This window comes from Corylus avellana, chromosome ca10, assembly GCF_901000735.1.
Source record: "Corylus avellana chromosome ca10, CavTom2PMs-1.0".
In the NCBI taxonomy this organism is placed as follows: Eukaryota; Viridiplantae; Streptophyta; class Magnoliopsida; order Fagales; family Betulaceae; genus Corylus; species Corylus avellana.
Genome location: NC_081550.1, coordinates 8054126 through 8075270, shown reverse-complemented (window position 1 = coordinate 8075270; position 21145 = coordinate 8054126). Strand labels below are relative to the sequence as shown.

At 41.1% G+C, this 21145-nt stretch overlaps 1 protein-coding gene across 1 annotated transcript; it reads left to right on the top strand.

The window, feature by feature from the left end:
- Positions 1-550: 550 nt before the first annotated feature.
- LOC132163657 (methyl-CpG-binding domain-containing protein 11-like) lies at positions 551-20826 on the top strand. The gene is made up of 3 exons (XM_059574026.1): positions 551-864; positions 19465-19615; positions 19735-20826. Exons 1-3 carry the CDS (start codon positions 778-780, stop codon positions 20502-20504), a joined length of 1008 nt encoding a protein of 335 aa, XP_059430009.1. The 5' UTR covers positions 551-777; the 3' UTR covers positions 20505-20826.
- Positions 20827-21145: the final 319 nt, after the last annotated feature.

The window sequence follows — 21145 nt, the reverse complement described above, 5'->3', positions numbered from 1 at the left end:
TGGATTTAACAAAAAATCTTAACTAAAAGATTAAGTTTAATAAAATGGTTGGATACTTTGAGGGGATCAATTATAACTTTGAAAAAATTGTGAGACATTACAATATAGATCCTAGTTTGAGGGATAAATATAGTTTTTCCCAATTCCTTGAAAGCAAAGAAGTTTAAACTCAAGTTAATTTCAAACAAATTAGATACAAAATACTTTACTATTAAATGTTTTCCAGGAATTATTTTTTCTTCATAAAATGAAACAAACACAATCCTTGGTCCCATAGTCTTTGACATGTCCATCAACAGCCGACATGGCACCCTCATATGAATCCAAGGGTTAAAAATAAAAACGCACAGACCAACAAAAAAAAAACATTAAATAAAAGATTACCAAACAAGCAACATCCTAGATTAGTGGGGGTTGGGGGGACCCGAACACGCTCGTTTATCCAAACCGGTAATAAACTGGACGCAACCTAAAATCCCAATCTAGTTGATAGATTTCGTCACGTCCGGGTACCGACCATAAGCGCGTGGTCACGCACCAAATCTGGAGGGAGACAGAAAGTGAAAGTTGAACGAGAAAGCGAGCGGTAGCACCCTCCACTATATAATCCCATCTCGCCACGAAATTTTACCATTTTCGCGTGCCTTTTTTAGTTTTGGGTCGGAGAGAGAGAGAGAGAGAAAGAGAGTGAGTGAGAGATTGATTTTGTGGCAGAGAGCGGGAAGCAGAGGAGGGAAAGAGAGCTCGAAGCGAGAGAGTGACAGAGTCAGAGAGACAATGGCGAGTGGCGAAGCGAACGTGGTGGAGAATCACGACGACGCCGTTGCGGTCGAGCTACCGGCACCTCAGGGCTGGAAGAAGATGGTTCGGTCCCTGTGCTATCTCTCTTTCTCTTTGGTTTTCGTTTTGAATTCTTGTTCTTGGCTCGTTTCCGTGACCTAATTCGCTTTCTCTGGCTCTTATACTCGAATTTGCGTGTGTTTTTTGTGTCCTTGTGCTTGCGCTGCTTTCTCTGTTGCGTTTAGGATTTGTTTTGCTGGAGTTGTTTTTTTGAAGTTTCGCAGCGAAATTGTGCGTTATACAGTAGGTTTTTATGCTTCCTGCTGTTCGTTCGGAATTGTAGTTTGCGCGTTATCCTTTTGATTCTCGGGGCTCATTGAATTTTGTTTGGAATTCTTTTTGTTTTTAATAAGATTTTGTGGTTAGCATAAGTATTTTGAAATTAAGTGGCTTTGTACTAGCTTGATGTATGCAATGTTAGCTAATTATTTCTTTTTTGTGCTCCACAATCTTTTTTTTCCTGTTTTCTAGTTTACTTATTTACTTTTCTATTGTTCTCTGTTCTGTTGTCATATGCTCTGCATTTGCTTTTGAGTAACGGTTAAGAACCATTTCTTCTACGACGTCCTTATAATGGGTTTCCCCAAAAATTCTATTTTAGGATTTGTTGGTATTTTGGTGCTTTTCACTTTGATAATGCAATTGATTGCACGGCCATACTCAGCCAGCAGGCGCTTGCTAGGAGTAAAAACACTCAGGACTTGCTGGACATTGTTTCCAATGCTTAAGTTAGCAAATATAAAAGATGTTGTTTTGATGATGAGAGCCAACTATAGTGACTAATTTTTTATTTCCCCCCCAAGGGGTTGGCCCAAGTGGTAGAGACCTTGGTTTTAAGGTTTGCTCATTTCAAGGTCCAAGGTTCAACACCTCATGGGTGCAAACAATCTCTTGGGGCCACACTCCTTGGTGAATAGCCAGCGATTTAACCAGTTCCATGTAGGAAAACTTTCGAGGGTGTGGTGCACGAGACTAGAGTTTACTCTGTAGGGGTGGGTCCGAAGGGCCCTGCCTTGGAAAGGTTCAGTGTTTGTAGAAAGAATGGTTATGTGATCGTACCTAAAACGATTGCATGTCCTCTCTTTATGTGGGGCATCCACTAATGAGTTGCAACCTTGGCCAGGTGTTGTTCGCTAATGGCGTATAGCCTTGATCAAGTATGGTGCCGAATTACAGCCATGACCAGGTATGGTGATGAATTATAGCTCACTAGGTCGGTTATGGCTGTAATATGATGTTGCATAGGATTCTATGCTTGCTAGCAATTAGGATGAAACCAGGGGTAGCTATTTTTTATAACTCACTCCTAGCTTATTAAGCATTTGTGGCGCCAACACGTTAACTTCTGTGGTTTGATTGGGGCTCTTGGTTTGGACTTGATCAATTCAGCCCAAATTGTGGGCTCCTGAGCCCGCATTCTCAACTAGGGTTGGCTTGTGAATATTTGGTATATCAGTTGCCCCTCCATTTTCATGTTTGACCTGTCCACTTGGTCGGGTGTTGGGAATTTTCTTGACCACTTGGCCTTTTTGAATTATGGCGGTTTTTGGTTCAAAGTTGTAGAGGCAAATTTATTGTGAGTGATGGTTGGCAATTTTTTTGAGTCTTGCAGTGTCTTTGTCGCTTGTTTGTCTAGCCACTTGGGCAGATTTGAATTGTCCCTTGATTCAAATCTTGATGGTTGAGCTCTAAGGTTTCCAAACACGAACAATAAGGGGATTGCTCTTATGCTATTTCTCACTCTTTCAATTGATATGCCTTCCATCTTCCTGCTTGTCCTCTTCTCCTCCGATACCTGTTTTTCTCCCACCTTCATTCCCACTGGAGCTTTTAGATCCCTTTTCTTTCTTTTGTGTTACATGCTTGGGTTGCCTCCTAGACCTCGAGTTTGTTGTTGGCGTCAGTTCCCCTTTGTTGATAGTGTCGTTCGAGCTCCTTCCTCTAGTAAAAGTCGTTATCCCCACAATTAGGCGTCTGTTATCTTCACTTACCCTTGGATGGCCAGTGAGAATGACCATGCCCGCTTAGAGTATTTGGACTCCGTGGAGGAACAATTTGCCCTTGTCATGATTCCAATGCTTGAGGTTGTCGAGCCAAGGCCTTACCGAGTCTAGAGGTGGGAGCCTTCCCAAAATCCCACCACCTGGATGATTTTGGACATTGTACCAAATCCTGGTGATGGTAAGGCTTAGGGCTCCCAAGCCTCACGAGTGAGCTTGCTCTTTTATGAGTGAGAGCAAGACATGCTTGTTCGAGGCTTCCTTATAGGCTGGCCCGCGGCTTCCCTTCCCTAGTCAAGTTTGGGAAATTTTAGCCCATTTGAACCTCTCCCCTTCACAACTTATGCCAAACGGCTATAGGATCCTAGTCGCATGTATGATCCTCTAGCCTTCTTGTCTTAGGAGTCAACATCACTTGGCTGCTTTGGAGTCCATCTATTGCTATCAAGCAACATAACATCTTGGGGCCTAGTTCTTTTGTAGCCCTAATCCCGATCAGACCCTTGGTACTGACCTTACGTCCAACAAGGGATGGATAAACTGATTCTTCTTCATCTTTTGGGATGAATGAAAGTTCTGCCCTTGGTACAAAGATGTTCAAGACTCAGTTGGGGTTAGCAGGGTTTGGGGGGAGCCATCTCAGGAGGGTGAGTCCATCATTGCTTCTTTGTATAATGATTACTGCTTGTGATTTTCTGTCAACTCGTCCTGTTATTTTTATTTTTATAGCTTTGTCCGAGCTCCATTGGAAGAGCACAAGATCCAATAGGTACTTAGGGTGTGCAAACATCCCATGAAGAAATTTGCTTACGCAATGAACTTTGATAACCTGACTGAGTAGCTCTTTGTCTTGGGAGTCTGATCGGAAGATTCCCGCTATTGGAAGAGGTATGATTGATATTATGAACTTGCTTGTATGTGTTGGTCAACATGTTCTTTTTTTTTTTTTTTTTTTAACTTCTTTTCTTTGCTCTAGTAGAGATGGCCCCAAAAAGGAGAACTTGAGTTTGGGATTAGCAAGGCTACCGGCGAGCCAAAGAATGAAGGCTTCTTGTCTCTTCCAAATCCAAGGGCGACTGAGGAAGAATGGGTCCTCTACAAGCGAAGTCCACTAAGGCGGCCCCACCGCCTTATTAGTTCTCGTGCCTGCATTTTTGTTTAGTGTTTCAAGTGGTACCCCCCTCCCCCCCTACCAAACTAGTTGACCATCGACCAATTTGATATCTTGCCTCTCGCATGCGCTGTCTAATCCCTCATTGGGCAAGAGGGTGCAGGCATTCAGGGACCCATTGGTGGCCCTGGCGCTATTTGGGAATCTCTTCCCTAGAAATTCTTTTGAGGAGCTATGCAAGATGCCCTTTGAGACCTCTGTAAGATCTTTCATGATCTCGCTCAGGTAAAGCCCCTTTGCCCTATAATTTTCTCTCTCCTACAGTGCTTCTCTGACTTAGTTCTACAATTGTGCAGATGGTGTCGGGTATTGTAGCTCTCTATCAGGAGTAGAAAACAGTTGAGGAATTTGAGGTTGAGAAGGCTGAGCTCAGGGTTGTTCATGTGAAGCTAGAGGTCGAGAAGAACCAGTTTGTAGGGGTCAGGGCAGTTCAAACTGAGCTGGATGCGGAGAGGGCCAAGTTTGCCAGTCTAGAGGCTCTTTGGGGTGAGCTCGAGGTGGAGAGGGATAGGACATCAACTTTGGAGGGCCAACTCCAAAGGGTCAAGGCAATTAGTCAAGAGGAAATTGCTAAGTGCTACATGGCTGGGTTCGATGCCTTCAAGGAGAGGATTTAGGGGGATTTTCTTGAGATCAATGTCTCACATTGGTGCGTTGAGGATACTGTGGAGTATCATGCAAAGGTTGAAGCCAATGCGGACCTTGTCTCTTGAAAGGCTATTGAAGCTTAGGGTGGGCCCCCCAATTGTAATTATGTGCCTCCCTTTGGAGTAATTTCTTAAGTATTCTCGTTTGGTTGTTTGAGTGGTCTATTGTTAGTACTGTTCGCAAAATTTTCTAAGGTTCAGGTGTGCCTTGGCCGGGTACTACCCGAGTAGGGTGGCATGTGAGTGCAAGCAACATTATAAAGTGTGCCCTAGTTGGGTATTTCCCGAGTAGGGTGACATGCACAAGTAGTCATGATGCGTACCTTTGGGGCCAGATCGGGGGTCCGAGTAGGTTTACCTGAGCCTTCACACCCTATTCTGCTATTCCTAAGAGTGGGATGTCTCCAAGTGTTGTATCTTACTTGGACGTTCGTATGAGTAGAAGTTATCGTTTGAAGCGAGTCAAGTCGGGCGAGGAGAGGCTTTACCTGCTGACACTACTTCAATCGTTGATAATTGGTTTGCTTGTGGCAGGAGGGGATGCTTACCTCCATGGGAACCTCTAGGGCTTGGGTCGTCCAACAACTTGTCTATCGCTTTAGCCGTAGCCTCCTCCCTTTATGGGGGTCATGTCTTCTAGCATCCTGATCGTCGCTTCAGTTTGGTAGTCGAGTAGAGGTGTTGGTCATTCCCTGTAGGAACTTTAAAGTAGACAAACAAATGGTGAATTGAATACACTTTTATTAACTCTTTAAAGATATAATACATGGCATTTACTAATTGTACTTCTTGAGGTGGTCGGCATTCCATGGATGAGGCAACGACTTTCCATCTAAGGTCTCAAGGCAGTTTGTCCTTGGGCGGTTGGAGCCGATTACCTTGTAGGATATTTTCCAATTTGATCCCAACTTGCCCTATGTTGGGTCTCGAGTAGCAAAAGTGACATCCCGCAAGATAAGTCTCCCATGTTGAATCTCCTCGATTTCACTTTGGTGTTGTGGTATTTGTTCACTCTATGTTGGTACACTGCCATCCTCATGCTTGTCTGCTCCATTCTTTCCTCAACTAGATTCAGACTCATCCTCAGTTCTTCGGGGTTCTTGTCTAGGTTGCGATGGCTTGTGTGAATACTTACAAGCCCAAACTCCATCGGCATGACTGCTTTGTTGTGAAAGTCCCGAGAAAAGGGAGTCTCTCTCTTTGGGGTTTGAGTAGTTGTCCTGTACACCTATAGAGGATGCTGGGGAGCTCTTTTTCCCATGGGCCTTTTGACCTCTTCAGTCAAGTATTGATCGTCTTGAGCAGAGTTTGATTCATTACCTTGACTTGCTTGTTGGCTTGTGGATGACCCAGGGAGGAGAAATGGTTCAGGATGTGAGCTGCGAGCAAAAGTCTTTGAACACTTGATTGTTGAACTGCTTCTCATTGTCAGTGACTAATGCCTGGTTAATGCCGAATTGGTAGACTACGAACTTCCATAAAAAATTCTAGATGTTCTTCTGTATAATGTTTGCCAATACTTTGGCCTTTACCCATTTGGAAAAGTAGTCGATGGTTACCACTTCAAATTTTACTTGACCTTTACCATGAGGAAGAGGCCCCACGATGTTGGTCCCCCATTGTGTGAATGGCCATTATCCCACAATCAAAGTCATCTCCTCGAGTGGGTGCCTTAGGATATTCAAGAACCTTTGGCATTTGTCGCATCTTTTGACCAAGTCTTGTGCATCCTTTTGCATACTTAGCCAAAAAAAATCCCACCCGGAGGACCTTGTAAGCCATTCTCTGATTTTTTAGTGGTTTTCACATATCCTTCATGAATTTATCTCAACACATAATTAACTTCTTGCTTGCCTCCGTTCCACTGGCTACAAATTTGGCCAAGCTGACCGTTGTGGGTGAAACGATAAGCACTCCCATATTTCCATGTGTCTGAGTAGGGGAGGGTTGCTGAGATAATCCCTCAATTCTTGGAAGGCCCCCTTCACAATCGGTGGACCACTCAAACACCTTCCTTAGTACTTTGAAGAATGGCAGGTATTTATTTGTGGATTGAGAGACAAAGTGGTTAAGGGTGGCCACTCTGCCCGTCAGCTGTTGTAATTCCTTGGTGTTGCGTGGGGATTGCTTCTCCATGGTAGCCGGTATCTTCTCGGGGTTGGCCTTGATTCCTCTTTGAGAAACCCTGAAGCCCATAAACTTTTCGAATGACACCCTGAAGGAACACTTGGCGAGGTTCAACTTCAATCGCTACCTCCTTAGGACCCATAATGCTTCCTTGAGGTCGGAAAAGTGTTCTTTCACCTTCATGCTTTTGACTAGTATGTTATTCACGTACACTTTCATGTTTCTCCTTATCTGTTGTTTAGAAATGGCGCGCAACAACCTTTGCTATGTGGCCCCCGCATTCTTCAATTCGAAGGGCATAACCTTATAATAGTATAGACGCATTAGCGATGAAGGATGTCTTCTTTTGGGCTCATTCATTCTAATTTGATTGTAGCCTGAGAAAGCTTCCATGAAGCTCAGTAATTCCATGAAGCTTAGTAATTCATGTCTGACTGTCGTATCTACAAGTAGGTTGATTCTTAGAACATCTCCAATAGGACTTTTAAATTGACTTTTAAGTTAAATTTAGTTAATATGTGCCATTTTCGTGCTCCAGTAGACCTTTCAAAATAATTTTTTTCAACAATTTGCTACAGTAAATTTTCATATATGAAAGTCTACTGTAGCAACTTGTATGAATTTTTATTTTATTTTATTTTAATTTTTTTTTTATTGTTTTCTTTCTCCTTTCTCTCTCCCTTCTTTGCCGCCTCTCTCTTCTTCTCTGGTTCTCTCCTTCTCCATCACCGGTTCACTCATCTTCCTCCACCACACATGAAATCATTGGTTCACTCTCCTTCAATTAAATCAGAAAATCACACCCCAAAATCCTTACCCATCAAACCAAATTGACACCCATCCAACCAAATCGACACCCATCTAAAAATCGCACCCCAAAATCCTTACCCATCAAACCAAATCAACACCCATCCAAACATCTGAAAAGCACACCCCAAAATCCTTACCCATCAAACGAAATCGCTACCCATCCAACCAAATTGACACCCATCAGAAAATCACACCCAAAATTGACACTTATCAAACCAAATCGTCCCCAGTGAGAGATGTTTGTGGAGCATAAATGGATTTGTTGTTAATGGATAATATTTGCAATCCTGGTTCTATGGTGGTGAGCGACAGAGAGAGAGGGGAAAGGGGATTTGGGCTGGAAAATGAATCAGGGGGAGGGAGTTGTTGTGCGTGGTGGTGAGTGAGAGAGAGAGAGAAGTGGGAAAAAATAATAAAAAACAGATTGAAAAACAATATTTAAATAAAGTAGAGAGTAAAATAGATAGTTTGCTGGAGTTTATTGTGAAAATGTAGTAGATAAAATAGAAAAAGTTGTATTTTGAGTGGCTAAAATAGCCATCGCTGCTAGAGATGCTCTTAGTAGGGGAAAGCTGCCCTTTGGCAGACTTTGTTAATGTTGGTCTAGTCCACACACATCCTCCATTTGTCGTTTGCCTTGATCATGACTACATTGTCAGCTAGTTGGGATAGTGCACTTCCCTTATAAATTGTGTTTGCAATAGCTTTTTGACCTCCTGTACCATCTTTGCATTCCTCTTAGGTATGCTGGGCACGTGTTCATGTGTCTAGGCGAACACATCCCTGTTCTTTCGTAAAAAGTTCAGCAATTGTTCCTTTGGGTTCTCTGGGAGGGGGGAATCTACCCAAATTGTTTTGTTTGACTTGCCTTCTTCTATGGCATCCTTGATCAAGCTTTAAGATGGTTCTCCCTACTAGAGTGCTATTTTGTCTCTCACCTCGATCCCTTCCACCGTGAGGGTTTCTTTTGACTCACGACCTTTCAAAGAGGCCATGCGGCATTTTAAAGCGCGTACCTGATCTCCTCTTGTTTCTCTTGCGCCTTGTTTGGTTGTGAACTTCATTTTCAAGTTGCTCGACCTATGATTGCATTGTAGTCGAGGGGCAGCCTACCACAAGGAAGTTGACAATTGTGGTGACTTACTTGGGGTTGGTTCTTGCAGTGATTGGCAGGGTGATCAAGCCTACGAGATAAACTTTACCATTCATAACTTGACCAGTGGCGAGTTGACTGTTGCAGCCTTTCCCCTTCAATCTTCATTTGCTTGAAAGTCGGCATATAGAGTATGTTGGCTTAGCGCCTGTTGGCCACCAAGATCCTCTAGGTTTGGTAGTTGTCGACCACCCTCATGCTAGCGCATTGTCATGGGGATGCTATACTCCCTTAGCATTCTCTTTAGTAAACATGATGGGTTGCGCTTCGACTCTGGGGTTTCTAAAGGTGGTTCTACCAAGCAAACCTACCCTATTCGGGCTCTCCTTGCATAAGCCCTCCATGAAGAGCTGGACTCACTACCCCCTGCGAAGCCTCCAACTATTGTCCTAATTTCTCCTAGTGGCTCCTATTCGTGCCTGAATTGGGGTTGGGGGTTCCTCCAGTACCTTTTGGGTCATGCCTGTTCCTAGTCGGCCACAAGCCTCAATAGTCTATCGTGCTTTATCAATGTCTCGATCTGCTGCTTGAGATCAAAATACACATTCATATCGTGCTCGTGGGGGAACTGGCAATACTGGGTTCATGACCTCTTCGCTGGTTTTTTAGCTTCCCCATTTTAGCACAGGTTCGTTCTTGATCTAGATAAGCACATGCTTGATAGGAGTGTTGAGAGGCGTGTAATGAGTGAACTTGCCACCAAGTGTTGTTGGCCTCCTCTGCCAAGGTTTGGGCCCCTCATCGGCTCGCCTGGACTTACATCCTGAGTTGGGGTGAGCCTCGCGAATTCAAACTCTTTCTTCTTTGTGCTTAGTTGGCTACTCTCCCCTAGGTCTTGGCCCCTTCCGGTGCTCATGGTGTCTTCTGCATTCATGTGCTTTTGAGCTTTGGACATGAACTCTGTTATGTTGGTCAGTGGATTTTTGGCAAGGGAGAACATGAATATGGATGAATGCAAACCTCCCATAAAGGCCGTCAAGACCACTTTCTCATCTGTGTTGTCTACCAACAACCGCTCCTGTATCTCTGTCCCCTTGTAAAGTACTCCACAAATTGCTTGCTTAGCTCAGTGAAAGAGCTGATCGACCTTGGTTTCAGCTTGTTGGACCACCTTTGGGATGATCCCTTTGGTGTGATCGGAATGCCCTACATGTAATCTCATTAGGCACGACTTACAAGTGCACGAGGGCCTTGTAGGTTTTGAGATGGTCCAAGGGGTCTTTGTTGCCATAAAATATCGCCTAGTGTGGCATCTTGAACTTTTGGGTAAGGGGAAATCCCATTATCCTAAGGGAGAAAGGTAGGTCTGTCATCTGGACAAGCTTGCCCACCACTGTCAAGGTTTTTCCTTTCAGGGGCTCCATCAGTTCGTCTAGCTTGGCCACATTTTCTTAAGCTATTCATCTACGTGGCTAGTCACTTTTGACTCCTCCATGTGCCTCACTCTTGAGCTTCTCTCTAGGGACTATGCTGGTTTCTCACCGTGCGGTCCCCCATCTAGCTTTCTGCCTCATGACCAACTTCCTTGCCATCTTGATGTTGTGGGGGCTCTAGTCTATGCCGATGGGAGGGTCTTTGGGCAAAGATTTTTTGCATTAGTAATTGGTTTTGGTGCAGGAGTTGGTTCTTGTTCTAAGCAAGATTTGCACTTAGGTCTCCAATGTAGAAATCTGTTGGCCCTGGAAATTTTGAGCCAGATTCATATGAGTTTCCTAGGCCGTGGTGGTGGGTTCACATGCCATGATGTCCGAGGTGACTCCTGGCATCCATTGATTTAGTTTGCACTATGCGATCTTTTGTTTAAGAAAGTTAAAAGAACGTTCCCACATATGGCACCGATTGATGATGCGGTCGAACGCACTGCCAAATTCAGCCAACATACGTCTGCAAGGAGTAAAAGTAGTCGGAGACTTGTTAGGAGTTACCGGTGGAAGAAATCTCTGATGCTTAAGTTGACAAAGGTAAAAGATGGATTGCTTTGAGGATGAGAGGTAGAGTGTTCGTAGAAAAAATGGAAATGTGAACGTACCTAAAATGATAACATGTCCTCTCATTATGTGGGGCGTCCACTAACGGGGTACGATTTGGCAAAGGTTGTCGTTCGCTGATGGGGTATGGCCCTGACCAGGCGAAATGCCAAATTATGGCCCTAACTAGGTGTGATGTTGAATTGCGGCTCATTGGTAAGTTATGGCTGTAATTCGATGTTGCGTTGGATTCTATGCTCACTAGCAGTTAGGACGAAACCGGGGTAGCTATTGTCTGTGCGTCACTCCTAGCGTTCTTTTAGCAATTGTTGCACTGGCACATTAGCTTTTGTGATCAGATTGGGGTTCGTTGTTAGGACTTGATCAATCCGGTCCAAATTGTGTGCTTGAGCCGCATTCTCGATCTGGGCTGGCTGAGCTTATTTTGAGCTGCATTAGCTCATAGCTTGCCAAGAGAAGGGTTAGTCACATGATTTATTTATTTTTTTTCTTCTCTTCTCAATTATTTAAGTGAAAGAAAGAGATGGTAGTTCGGATTCCGTTTCGATTTGGGGACAGATTAATGTGGATTTGTCTTGTTTGAAAGTTGTGGAATTTTATAGGGAATAGTGTGTATTGATACTATTTAGTATATGTCTCACTTATGTGCCGTAATTGTTTTAGAAAGATGAGTCTCTCTGCGGGTCATCATTATGTTTTTCCTAGTTGTTTCCTTGAATAACCTTTGTGCTTTTATGACTGTACTTGAGCAATAGGTTGTAGAAATTTTGATGTGGGTAGAGCACCCTCATTGTCTTCATGCAGTGCTGCTTTAATACCTCTTAAATTGATTAATTTTTCCTTTTAAATGGAAGTATTCATGAAATGATACGCTGTTAAATTTTCTGTTACTTATTTAAAACTGAGGCCTGGAACTGGGTCTTTGGTAACTTTTCCATGTGTAACTTGAACTTTGTTCTATGAGAACTTCTGGTTAGGCAGAAGAATTTGGTCCCCTGGACTATTGAATTAGAGTTGACTCTCTTGTAGTTAATACTTGTTATCTGATAATTCTTGTAATTAATGACTTTTAAAGAAATAAACTTGCTTTTACGCCGTATAATTGATAGTTCTAACACTTCGTAATTAATAGTGTTTCGGAAAATTTTCTTAAGACTATTAATTATAAGAATAAAATATTATACTTGTTTTTGATAAATTGCGAACTAATAAATTTAAGGGTTAATTACACTTTGCCCCCTGAGCTACTACCCCATTTGTGCTTGTACTCCTAAACTACGACTTACTAAAACTCGCTCCCCAAACTGCCAGTTTGTTATGAGTTTGCCTCATATCAATCTCCAAAACTGCGTTTAATTTCAAAGCAGGGGTAAAACCATCACAAGAAAACTGAGGCATCATGTGACAGGCACATTTGACAGTTTCTGTTACATTTAACGCCTCGAGCTGACTGTAGGGCAAACTCGTAAAAAATTAGTAGTTCAGGCAAGCGAGTTGCAAGGAGTTGTAGTTTACGGGTGTAAATGCAAATGGGTTGGTAGTTTGGGGGGCAAAGTGTAATTAACCCTAAATTTAATCAACTTTATTTCTAAAACTTAGAACAAAAGATTTTTTTTCCAAGAACATTTTATTCCTTAAGAAAGACCTCAGTTCAAATGATTAAAAGTTTCAGCTAAGCTTCCTCTTTCAATACATTTAAACCTCTCTCCCCTGCCCCCCTGCTATGGGGGCTCCTCTCTCTAACCCTCCCTTGGGTTTTCGCCCTCCCTTCCTTTTACATTCTACTCTTCAAAGTTAGATGTAGCCCTCTATAATTGATTACTGTTTGAATTATTCTATTTGGAGATGTAACCATAGCAAAACTGAACAGATTCATTCAATGGTACGAAGTTTTACATGCAGAGCTAGAAAAATGTTTACTTAGTTTTTTACTGAAAGTCTTCTAGATTTGGATTTTTTTTTCTTGTATGAAAGTTGTAGAGAAATCTAGTTAGTCATTAACTCTGATAATTAATAATTTTCTGTCCACCATGATTAGCAGTTATACAAGGGTTATCTGTAACTTCATTTAATGGTTTAAGTTAGGGTGAAGAACAAACCATACAACCAGGTGTAGTTGTAATGTTGACATGCACCGTTAGGATCTAACACCAAAGAATTTTAATCATGGGAAAATTACAAAACCGGTCACTATAATTGCACCCATTTGCAATAAACTCCCTAGGGTCTAAGAAATGGCTTAAAACTCCCTGTAGTTAGCATAAGTGGCAAATAACTTCTCACCCCTAACTTTTGTTTGTAATTTTGACGAAAACTGTCAATGTGCTACATCAGCATCATTAATAAAATATTGACACGTGTTTTGATAAAAAAATATATTAAAAAAAAAGAAAAAAAAAACTTCAAATTTTATGGGGGTGGCTTGGGCACCCCCACTGGCCGAATCTAGGGGTGGTTGAACCACCTCAAGCTTTTGGGAGTGGTTCAGCCACCCCCTTTGGCCAAATCTAGGGTGGCCAAACCACCCCCATGGCTTTGAGGGTCGTTCGATCGTTCCCTCTGGCCGGCTTGAGGGTGATATGTCCTCCCTCATAAAAGTTCAAGCTTTTAATTTTTTTTTTTTAACTTATATTTGTATATTTTTTCTCTTTCTTTTTATAGTTTTTGCCATACAGTTTACTTGTCATATTATTATTAGTGCTAATGTGACACATTGATGGTTTCCATTGGGGGTGAGGAGTTATTTGCCACTTATGCTTACCACGGGGAGTATTAAACCATTTTTTAGACCTTAAGGAGCCTATTGCAAATGGGTGCAACGACAAGCACCAGTTTTGTATTTTTTCCCTTTAATCACACTGCTTTTATGTTCAGTGGTGTTGGGCCCAACCAGAATTTGCTCCAACTTGAGAGATCATGGTTTCAATTATTAGAATTGTACTACTGGATAAGAAGAGCTCGTACTATTGGATATTATTGTAGAATGTGTACCTTGCTATGAGTTATTTATCACTTTAAGAATTAGTTTCTATCAGCTGATGTATATTCATGTAGGTGATGCATATTGCAAAGTTAAGGTTTTGCTTTAGACTGAATACAATTTGCCTCAGATATTAATTTTTAATTGCTATCAAAGTGTGTTTGATAACTTGAAAATACAAGGAAACTCATGTATTATTGGGAGTGCTTGCAGTTGGAGCTGCAATCATGTTCTTCCATTTGAAGTACCATGAGCAGACACATGGGGCTGTTGTTTGGTATTTAGGACCTAGTAAAAATTTGGTTAAACCTATGATACCATTGTGTATATTTAATCACTATTGGGTGCAGCGGTGCATCCAGAATCTGGATGCAGGAACCATATTAGTTATTAGATTAAGGGGGTGCCATGAATATATGTAGCTCTCCCTTGATTGGGTGACTTTGACCTATTGCATTTTCTTTGTCAAGTGATAATTAATTGTGTATTGGATCTTATGATGTGCTCTTGTTGTGGCATTTGGTGGAAAAAAAATTTGATGTACCATGATATAGCAACGACTTTGATTTGCTAGTATGTTTATTTTTTACTTTTTTGGGTAGATTATTGTGTTGTGTTCAATATTCTGAATTTTAATGATTCAATCATTCCACTGCATTCCTTTCCTTTCATTTACATAATTCCAAGTCTTATCATCACCAATTTAAAACCTTGCACAACATAAGAAATGAATCTTGATTCTGGTGAGGTATAAATTACCTAACTTCTACCACTACTCTGTCTTGTCATAATTCTTTTCGAATTTGTCCTTTGCCTTTAATTTCCTTTTCTATTCAGAAGCTCAATTCCTAGTCTATTCCTGTTTTATCATGGAAGTTGTGTCTTCTATTCTTTTTTGGTCTACTTGTTCAATGTTGATGCAACGTACATAATGCATTCTGTATGACAATCTTTGCAAAGTTGGATGACGAAGTGTTTTTGAATCTGTTGCATGGACATAATTCTGGTGCATTCGATGAGTTTTGGAAGGGATTTAGTGTGGGTTGGAGTTGGAAGAAATGTGTTGCATGGACATAATTCTCTTTTTTTGGTTGGTCCTTTCTATTTCTTTTGTATGGTTCTTTATATTTGTTTTTTCCTTTCAGCAAAACCCTACTTGCACATGGACTATCAATTCATATTTCTGTCTTCTTCTCTTGTGCTTAATTATTTCGCTAGTTGAGAAACTGGAGATTTTTCCGCAGGTTTTTTCGCCCAGATTTTGAGGTTCTGTTTTTTTTTTTTTTGGGTGCCTTGACAGACACATTCAATGTGTCTTAGACCCATTACCTCACCTTCCACCACATTCGTTATGGAGGGAGGTAGTGTATGATGACCAAAACAGAAATTGTGTGCATGCTGGCATTGCCCATGTATACCTTGTTGGTTTGTATATTGTACTGGATCCCATGACAGAGGAGTTGGAAGAACAAACTAAGCATCTGTGGAGTACTTTGTGAGTTCCCTTTTGACATGACATGGGCCATGTTAAGGAAATGTTGGAAGTTTGCAACATGTGGTTATACCGTGTAGTTGGAATGTTTTGAAGGCGATACCTTGGTTCATATGTCTTTGATGAAACTCTAAAGTAAATTCCTTTGCTTTTAAATGTTTTTTTGTGTGTGCAGGTGCACATGCGCACTAGATTTGGGTTGCATCTTTCACTGAGTTATATGTTTTCAAATCTTTTTTGACTATATCAGCAATGCATCTGTTTGGCTTTTCTATTGGTGTTGTGCATAGCTTAGGTATCATACCACATGGGCCAGAGGCACGTTGTCATAATAGAAATCAAAACTAGTGATTCGTGTTAGTACGTTGATAAGTTTTGTCAAGTCGTCATCTTAGAGACCCTATATCAAGCACTTACACAATCACTTAATAGGAAGGAGAGAGTATGTTGTATCGGGGGAGAGTGCTGAAAGTAGGGAGGAGGTTACCAAGAAATTTTCTTTTTATTTAAGTTACTACCTTCTATGAAAAGCATAGAAGATAATTGTTTTATCTTGGGACTTTGTTGAGAAAGAAGGCGCTCTCTGTAACTTCTGTGAACAAATTGATGATAGAGAACTAGTAGTCTAGAGGGTTCTCTACAGTCTATATTACTAGAAAGATGGGAGGATTTGTTACCTTCATCTACAGTCTATATTACTAGAAAGATGGGAGGATTTGTTACCTTCATTTAAGAATGTTTGGAAAATACATACCTATTCAGATGTGGAGGTCCACCATCGGTTGGAGGCCACCCATTCACAAGAAGTGGGTCTTCCCTCCTCACCTCTGGTGTACATCCCCATAGGGGGTGTCGAGGATTTGGAGTTCACCCTGCTGCCTTTTGAAGGGGTGAATACTCCACCCACAGATTGAGATGAGTTGCCCTTTACTCCAATAAGATTTAATGTCCATATACTTGGGATCTTTTTAATTTGCCTAATGGAAAAAGGCGGTTGGAAGAAAGTGAGTGTTTACTGTAAAGCATAAGACTGATGTTTCTATAGAAAGATACAAGACCATATTGCTTCCAAAAGGTTTTACAAAAACCTATGGAATAGACTATGAGGGGACATTTGCTCTGATAGCAAAGAACTCAATCCAAGTCCTATTCTCGTTGGCAGCATATTTGGATTGGCTACTTCACCAATTTGATTTGAACAATGCGTTCCTTCATGGAGACTTGGAAGAAGTATAAATGGAACTACCTCCTGGACTTGAATTTCCCTCTTCTAATAGTAAATTGCACAAAGGCATTGTATGGTCTGAAACAATCTCCTAGACCTTGGTTTGAAAGGTTTTCCTGAGTTATGCAGAGATTTGATTATAAGCAAAGTTGAATTGATCTTACACTTTTTATCAAGCATTCTTCTCATGGAAAGACGACTTTGATTGTGTATGTAGATGATATTTTATTGACAGGAAACAATGATGAGGAGATATGAAGGTAAACGACTTTTTTTGCTAATGAGTTTGAAATAAATGACTTGGGCAGTTTGAAGTATTTTCTAGGCATTGGGGTCCCGAAGTTGAGACATGGTATATTTATTTCCCGGCAAAAATATGTCCTTGATCTTCTCAAGGGAACATGTAAAGCCATTGATAATTTAGTGAAAATGAATTTTAAGTTGGGTGAAAGTAGCGAATCCTTTAGTGGAAAAATGTAGATATCAACAATTGGTTGGCAGATTGATTTATTTGTCTCACACCCATCCAAGCATTGTTTATGTTGTTAGTGTGGTAAGCCGGTTTATGCATTTTCTATGTGAGTCTCACATGGAGCCGTCTACCAGATTCTTTGCTACTAAAAATCCTCCCCTAGTAAAGGTTTGTTGTTTTCGTGACATGATCACTTGAATATAGAAGCTTACATCGATGTAGATTGGGCTGGGTTGATTATGGATAGATGATCCACTTAAGGATATTGCACATTTGTGGGAGGTAATTTGGTTACTTTGTGTAGTAAAAAATAGTCGGTGGCAATACATAGGCAGAATTCTAAGGCATGACCAATGGAGTGTGTGAAATGTTATGGTTGAAGATATTGCTGAAAGAACTTGGGTATGATTCTAAAGATTCCATGAGATTAAGATTGACAAGCATTTGATTAAAGAAAAACTACGTGCTGGTCTGATCTGTACGCCGACCAGCACGCCATTTGTGAAGACAGGCGAACAGCTCGCAAATATCCTGAGAAAAGGAGTATCAAGTGGAGCTTTTCATACAATCTTAAGCAAGTTGGGCATGCAGGATATCTTTGCCTTGGCTTGAGGGGGAGTGTTCATGTATTATTTTATGGTTACATTATTAATACTATTGGTGGGCATTTAGGTACTTGTATTATGTGAGTTTATTATAAATAATATATGAACTAGAGAACCCTAATTTTTTGTGTTCTCTTTTCATACAAACTGCCTTTCTCTTCTTTTCTCTTTCTCACATTTCTCTCTTTTCTTATTATACTATTTAAACTATGGTATTGCTTGTGCAAAGGGTGCTTCAGTAGCGGCTCATTGAAGTTTTCTAGTGGCTTCAATCAGTGGAATGTAAGCTTTGCTAGAGCAACTCATGATTGGGAGGTGAATGTCTTTGCCTTGTTCTTCAAAATTTTGTATTCAGTTGGAGTGAGGCGGGATGGTGAAGACAAGCTTTGGTGGTCCCCCACCAGAAAAGGGTTGTTCATTGTTAGCTTCTTCTATAGTGTCCTTGTTTGTAATGATGGCACTCCTTTCCCTTGGAAGAGTATTTGGCAGACTAAGGTTCCTTTGAAAGTGGTCTTCTTTACTTGGTTGGCGGTCCATGGGAAGATCCTTACTATGGATAAACTTAGGAAGCAATATATCATTGTGGTCCATAGATGTTGTATGTGCAAGAACAGTGGGGAGTTCGTGGACCATCTTCTCCTCCATTGTGAGGTTGCTAGCGCCTTATGGAATATCTTTTTCAATCGGTTTGGGCTGTCTTGGGTGATGCCTAGTAGAGTAAATGACTTATTTGCTTGTTGGTGGACTGGTGGTAGCACTAGGAGTTCTATTGTGTGAAAGATGGTGTCTTCTTGCCTCTTTTGGTGTCTTTGGAGGAAAGAAAAGGAAACAAAACGAAAGAAGTTTCGAGGACCACGGGAGAACGTTGGCAGAGCTCGAGTCTTTTTTATCTCCGACAATTGCATTTGTAGCTTCTTTGGTCCTTAGTTTTCTTGATTTTCTTGCTCTTTTTTCTCCTTCTACCTATATGTTTCTTTTATATACTCTTTGTGTACCTTGAATGTAGCCATTCGCTTTTAATGATATTTCGATTACGTATAAAAAAAAAATTATCTAAACTAATTGAAAGACATAATGATTAACACAAACTCCACTTTCGGTGGGAGTCAAAACCTCTCGTGCTTAGTGAAAACTTCTTATTTTATGCATGTCATTGAGCAGTTACGGAATAACACTAACACCACTAACATTGACACATAGACATTAAAGACACCCACTACAAAATTACCTTTCATTAACCATACACGCTGACACCCCCATCCCATGCAATGGCACGTCTTCATTGCTAAAACTCCCTCCCGTGATGGTTCGTATACTTTATTTCTCTTTAAACAGTGCATAACAGAGGCCACATTCTCCCATTGACCTCCAGATTTCTGGGCTTCATTAGTCTTTGGGACCTATCACATCTCCTTGGTTGGAAGTATAATCATAGGAAGATGCTTGATGTGCAAATTATTCTTTTGCTATTGGTGCATTTTTGTATAATTGCTTTTTTCATGTTGGGAGGTTATTTAATATTATTTATGCACTCCTCCATGGCACCTTAGGTAAATTTTGTTAAAAGTTTTGGTGATTGCTCCTCTTGCAAATGTTTAGGTCAATTTGGAAGTTGCAATCGCAGTCCCAAGCTTCCTTGAAATTTGGACAAAATTAGTTTTAGTTCAGTTGTCATTTTTATGCATATTGTCGGTGGGTCACTCTTTTAACTTACGGCAGTGTTTGTTGCCTATATGGCTTTGTTGGCCCTACTTATTTTGGGAGGGTGATGAATGACATGGCTTTTATGTTTCCTCTCAGTAAGGGCGGAAAAATCCGTCGGAGTATTAGATGGATGTAGCATTTGACTAGTCTGATTCTGATAAATTATTTGCTTGAAATGCAAAATTGACTTTGATACTGTGGATCATTTAGGCATTCTTTTGATTCTATCTACCTTTTCTTGCACTTGCAGTTCAATCCAAGGAAAAGCGGGACACCAAGGAGGAATGAGATAGTTTTTGTTTCGCCTACTGGTGAAGAGATAAAGACCAAAAGACAACTAGAGCAGTATCTCAAGTCTCACCCTGGAGGCCCTTCTACTTCTGAATTTGACTGGAGCACAGGTTCCTCTGTTTGTGTGTGTGTGTGTTTTTATGTGTGGCATGCATGGGTGCACGTGTGTTCTGTTGAACAAAGGCTTCTTCTAACAAAGTACAAACCTCTGCAATTTCTGTACAAGCAGGTGAAACTCCAAGGCGTTCTACAAGAATAAGTCAGAAATCAAAAGCAACAGAAGTGCCAGAAAGTGAACCTCCTAAGAAAAAGCAAAATCAAACAAGCTCAAAGAAGGGAGAAAAAGAGGAGGATGATGATATTGATGGAGAAGGTGAGCGTGCTGAAGAAAAAGAAGATGCTGCAGTTGGCGAAGAAACCAAAGCAAGTGAGCAAGTGGAGGTAAAAGATAAAGAGGATGTAGGGGAAAAGGACACCGAACCTACAACCAAGGAAAAGGTTGATGAAATGGATTTTGATAAAATAGAGAATCAGGAGGCTGCTGTTAAGACAACTTCTGATGCAAAGGAAGAAGTCTTGAATAACTCACTGCCAACTCCAGGGTTAGAGGAAAATAAGGAGGAAGCTGTGAAACAGCAGAAAGAGCCTGAAATTTCCGGTAAATCGGATAATAATCAGGAAGCTGCTAACAAGACTACTGATGATGCAAAGGAAGAAGAGATTAAGAGTGACTTGCTGCTGACACCAGCTACCAAGGAGAATAAAGAGGAAGCCAGTAAGCTGCCCTTAGAGCCTGAAGCACAAACCTTGCAACCAGTGCCTTCTGAAGCAGATGGGAAGGTTGAAAATGAATCTGAGGCCGTCAAAGAGGGGAAAGAGGCATCTACTAAGAATTTGATCAGTACGACAGAAACCAAAACTAATAACGACGACGTTAACCATTCTGTGAGTTGCGAGAAGACATCGCACGGGCCCAAGGCGTCTCAAGTTAACTGTTGAAAGTCTGCCTGCTGGGCTTAATTGTACTCTATCAATCATGTCTTTGTTTTATCAGTTAGTGTATTTTACTAATGATATTTCTGCTGCAATTAACATTAGGGACCCATACAGCAATCCCAGTGGTGTCGATTTGCTGTTTCTGCAGCATCGTCATTGCGGTCGATTGCATTAGATCTTTTGTTATACGTATTTTTCCAACTCAGGACATTCTGTACTCTACTTAATAGTAGTTTTCGTCTCACCCCTTTGTACTGATAAACTTGCTAATGTTGAATAAAAGATGAGTAGTCTTCCATTACTCAATCCTCAGGGTTTGTGATTATTATTGGATCAGAAATTAGCACTGGCGATGTGTGAGTACCCAGTTAAAGGAACTGAATTTCCCAGAGCCTTGGGAACAAGAAAACCTTGGCACAAGCAGACGATCAGGACCGTAGATATTAATGCCATTGAACTAGTACGTTGGATCATAGTTTTATTAAGTTCCTTAAGCTACTGTGGAAGCAGGAGATAAACTTTGGATTTTTTTTCATTTACTCTTCCTTTTCGAAGAGTTTGGATCATTTATTACCCCAAAAAAAAAATGGTAGCTGTAAACTGCCTACTGATATACCGTTAAATAATTATTTTCCGCTTAGGAT

Excerpts from the sequence above, each read along its gene's own strand:
- LOC132163657 (XM_059574026.1), top strand. The coding sequence starts at position 778 with ATGGCGAGTGGCGAAGCGAACGTGGTGGAGAATCACGACGACGCCGTT. Across the intron at positions 865-19,464 it reads CTCAGGGCTGGAAGAAGATG|TTCAATCCAAGGAAAAGCGG; the intron begins GTTCGGTCCCTG and ends TTGCACTTGCAG. Across the intron at positions 19,616-19,734 it reads TGAATTTGACTGGAGCACAG|GTGAAACTCCAAGGCGTTCT; the intron begins GTTCCTCTGTTT and ends CTGTACAAGCAG.